Source organism: Aethina tumida, chromosome 1 (assembly GCF_024364675.1).
Source record: "Aethina tumida isolate Nest 87 chromosome 1, icAetTumi1.1, whole genome shotgun sequence".
In the NCBI taxonomy this organism is placed as follows: Eukaryota; Metazoa; Arthropoda; class Insecta; order Coleoptera; family Nitidulidae; genus Aethina; species Aethina tumida.
The window spans coordinates 52,581,160-52,585,731 of record NC_065435.1 but is presented as its reverse complement, the minus strand read 5'-3'; the positions used below and the strand labels follow the sequence as shown (position 1 = coordinate 52,585,731).

Genomic DNA, 4,572 nt, shown 5'->3' with positions numbered 1-4,572 from the left:
GGATCATTGTTCATAAGAGTAATAACTTGATGGTTTTAGCGGCAACCTTACCCTACTTATTCTTATTTTCCTTCAGTTTCAATAAAGTATCTCTTTGACAATGAGATATGTTAACTATTTCCTGATAACTCATGTCCAAATTAAACCGTCGATAAGATCTGTACTCTCGTCAACGACCCCAACGTCAAAATTATTCAGTAATAGTAAGAATATTTCCTATACATAAATATTATTAAAATTCAAAATTATTATTATATATTTTATTAAGAAAAGTACATCCTACATTGTTAGATATTTGGATACATTATATTAGGATATACAGATGTTGTTTAAGTAGCTTCAAGAGTATATTTTATTAAACAGGATAAATATTCGAAAACATAAACTCTCTTGTACGTAATAATGACAAGTGAAAAAATTATATAAAACATATTTACTACTAAAATTGGTTTTATGCAAAAAAAAGTGCTGCTTTGGATAATTAAAAATTACTGTAAAATTTATCAGGTTCCTTAAAAATGTGACTTCTTCGAGACGCTGATGTAAAAAATTACAACGTTAATAATATTTTCGTTGATTATCAGGATTTTCAGGGGCTCTCTTCCAATCACTGGCCACCATATCCTTTATTTGTGCCAACTTCATTCGGGGATTCTTGCGGGAAATCTCTTTAATTCGACAGCTTTCGAAAATCTTAAACGCATACTTTCTTCCTCTGTCGATTATCTCAGGATCGTTGTTCATAAGAGCAATAACTTCATTGATGGTTCTAGCGACGACCTTACCAGACTTCTCCTTATTTTCCTCCAGTTTCATTAAAGTATCGCTTTGACAATGAGATATGTTAACTATTTCCGGATAGCTCATGTCCAAATTAAGCAATGTGTTGGTAGATGCCGACGATAAGGTCTGTACTCTCTTCAACGATCCCAATGTCAAAATTTCGTTAATCAATCTGGCATCGTCGTCCCTGCGTTCTGCCTCCGCTTTACTGTACACAGATTTCAGGTTGGTGTGGGAAGCCACCTCTTTAATTCTTTTATCCATATTTAACCAAATTATTTGAAACTGTAAATATTTAATACTTATAATTTACTAGTATTATTATATAATATGTAAGCAACTTACTTTGTTCCTCTTGCTGCACTAAAATTTCTCAAATATTGACATATTTTGACAAATCTCTCATATAACCATGGTACTTAATCGTATTTATAATTATGCAAACCATGGAAACTAAAATAATAAACAATGTATAGTAATAACAAAAGCGAATTAAATTAATTTAACTGTTGCTACTTTCGAATTCAAGGCAAGACATGTGATTAAAAAGTATTTTATTATTAATTATTATGTTACATTAATAACATTGTAAAGTTGTATCAAAGTTAGCACCTTCTACTTTTTGTTTTTATACGTTATGAAATATTCAATTTAAAAAACACCATCGAACAAAAATGTTGTCACATTTTGAAACATTTAAAATCCAATATCAAATATCAAAGCACTATGTAAATAGAGCCGCACGCATTATACGTTAACTAAATGTTAAAATTATGCCCATAAATCATTATAATAAAAAGTGTTAATGGCTACTTTTTAATGCAGGATTTTCATTAAAATTTCATCAACGACTAACCATTTTCATTATATTTATAATTATATGTTTTTACGGTGCCATGATATTTAGCCGGACAATATCAACAATCCTTTTATAGTAAAATTATTATTTTTCAATTAAGTACACATTTTGTTAATAACTGTTCATCACAAAACTGTTTCTATCAGAGTGGTATGAGCTTTTTGCCACTCACACAAACACAAACAACGCCAGATGAACTTTGACGAAAACTCCGAAGCAGTGTGACACTCCCTGCATTTTGTTATGAGTTTTATAAACTAATTTGTCTCTCATTTTGGATGCACACTTATTTTAAAATCTTTTAAATCAAATTAATTTTTATATTATTAAAGCAATTAGTAATTATGGTAAGTTAAATATTATTTTTGAACTAAAATAAATAACGCAATGTGGACGATTACATAAAATGGAAATCTTTAAATTATAAATAATTTATAATATTAATAAAAAGCGAGAAATCATAAATATTTACATAATCAATTAAAACACTTTTAATACACAGTATATGCAAACATTAAAATGTATAAAATTTAATAGATCATAATATTTTTCAATAACTCTAGAACACTGGCAATAATTGAATAATTATTTTGTAATAAAACCAAATAATTAAATGTACAAAAGTAAAACTGAATAATTTATATCGAATAAAAAACGTTCAAACGTATCATTGTATAATAAATAAATTAAACCAATGACATGAACAAAATCAATATTGAATAAAGCACATAATATATTTGTACATAATTAATAAAAAGTTCAGTTTTTATACCACTCAATGAATACAATGTAAAACCGTAAAATGTATTAATAGGTGTCATTGCTTCAACCATTGAAAAAAGTGGAACTGAAAAAAAGTTGCACTTTTTTATTTTTTAGCAGCAGAGGCGAGGGACACCTGTTGTTATGCCCGTGCCATTAACAGAAATCAATATAATGTTTCTCATTTTCCATAACGCACGCTTTTATATTCCTATGCTCTGCTGCTACTGCTTTTTTATCGCCACATAGTTCTTTTGACGTTTTTGTTTATGCTGTTAATGACTTATTATTGTGCGGTCGGTTTTGTACGTATGTTTAACCTTTTAATCATCATTGACACCGTACCTACAGCTTTTTAAGATACTCGCATTTTTTTTATCATTCTCCTCGCTTTCCCTCCTCTTCATTCTTTACACATCTGCCATAAACAACAATAAAAAGACAATCGTGTTTTAATTTTTATTTACGTCACAGCCAAAAATAAAATACAATAAGCCCGAAGTCGTATTTTAATTATCTAATTTAATTATTATTATCCCATTGTATTTTCAACGTATTTGTTTATTTTGCGACTTTTCCCGGGTTGACACTGAAACAGTAAAACACATAATTATTATTAACTGAAAAATGAAAAAAGCATTTCGTTCAAATCAATCACATGCAACCTTAAAAGTTGACAATGCCGCGGTTGGTTGCATGGCAATTTTCATGACCATACATATTCAGCTTTTGCAGCGGCAACTCAAAATTGCACTGTAAAAGTTGCTGTTTGTGACCTTATTCAATTGAAAATTTCCCTTTCGATTGAACGAACAACATGCATTATATACTTTATACATTTTTAATTATACAAATCCATAGCCAAAACATTAATTAAATTAAGCATGTTTACAAATTACAATTTGTTAGTTTAGTTTGCGACATTTTCATGGTTAATATTATGTTTTCCCAAGAAAACTGACTGAAAAATGAAAAATATCGTTCATTCAAACCAATCACATGTAAGCTAATTTACAGTAAGTATTAAGCTTTCACAGCAGAAACTCAAAAATATACAGTGAAAGTTACTGCTTTTGACTTTTTCCAATTGATAATTTTTAATACACTCTCTTTCAATTAGACGATCCACGAGTAATGTATACTATATAAACTTTTAATAACTCAAACCTAACCCAACAAAATAAAATAAAAAAACTAAAACATATTTTCATTACCTGATTAAATTATTATTGTTCCTTTGTATTTTGAAAATATTTATTTAATTTGTCACATTTTAATGGCTAATACAGAAATCCTAAACAATAAAAACATTTCCCACGAAAATACACCCTTAAAGGTAGACATTACTTATTAGTAATATGAGAATTATTAATGATGATGCATATTGAGCTTTTGCAGTAGTTATTATTCAATTAAACATTTCCAATGCATTCTTTTTCTATTAGATGATCAACAAATATTATTATATATACTTTATACATTATCAATAGTCCAAATCCACAGCTAAAACAAAATAAGAAAACTCAAATCATTATTATTGTTCCATTGTATTTCAATATATTTGTTTAAGTTTCGACTTTTCTTGGTTTGATACAAAAACCCTGTCACTTAAAGACCGAAAAAAATACCTTCCATTCGAACCACATACAAATTTAAAAGTAGACAATAAATAAAGTCGAACTTCGATAAGTCGAGCCATGATTTGTCAGAAAAAAAATCGGGTTATCAAGTAAAAATTACACGCACATTATTCTTCACCCTGAACTGAGCCAATTTGCTTCGAGTTATCAAAAATTCGAATTACGTAAGTTTGATTATACTTATACATTACGATACCTATTCAGCTTTTGTAGCAATAATCCAAAAATATACTGTAAAAGCTACTGTTTGTGACCCTTTTTCAATTGAAAATTTCCAATACATTCACTTTTAATTGGACGATCAACAAGTATTATACGTTTTATATATTTTTAATAATCCAAATCCATAACCACAACAAAATACAAAAGCTAAATTCATATTTTAATTAACTAGTTAGTTAAATTATTATTATTTCATTGTATTTTCAATGTATTTGTTTAATTTTCACCATTTCCCGTGTTGTTACAAAAACACTGACACACAAAATTGTGTTGCCCCACGAAAACTAAGTGAAAAATAAAAAGGGC

The 4,572-nt window shown here is 28.2% G+C and overlaps 1 protein-coding gene across 1 annotated transcript; it reads right to left on the bottom strand.

Annotated features, from left to right (window-relative positions):
• Nucleotides 1-245: 245 nt before the first annotated feature.
• Nucleotides 246-1,186, bottom strand: LOC109594158 (coiled-coil domain-containing protein 124). The gene is made up of 2 exons (XM_020009351.2): nucleotides 1,129-1,186; nucleotides 246-1,068 (listed from the first exon to the last, which is right to left on the bottom strand). Exon 2 carries the CDS (start codon nucleotides 1,045-1,047, stop codon nucleotides 559-561), a length of 489 nt encoding a protein of 162 aa, XP_019864910.1. The 5' UTR covers nucleotides 1,048-1,068; nucleotides 1,129-1,186; the 3' UTR covers nucleotides 246-558.
• Between the last annotated feature and the right edge of the window lie 3,386 nt (nucleotides 1,187-4,572).

Bases quoted from the DNA above. Each gene is read 5' to 3' on its own strand.
- LOC109594158 (XM_020009351.2), bottom strand. From the start codon at position 1,047: ATGGATAAAAGAATTAAAGAGGTGGCTTCCCACACCAACCTGAAATCT.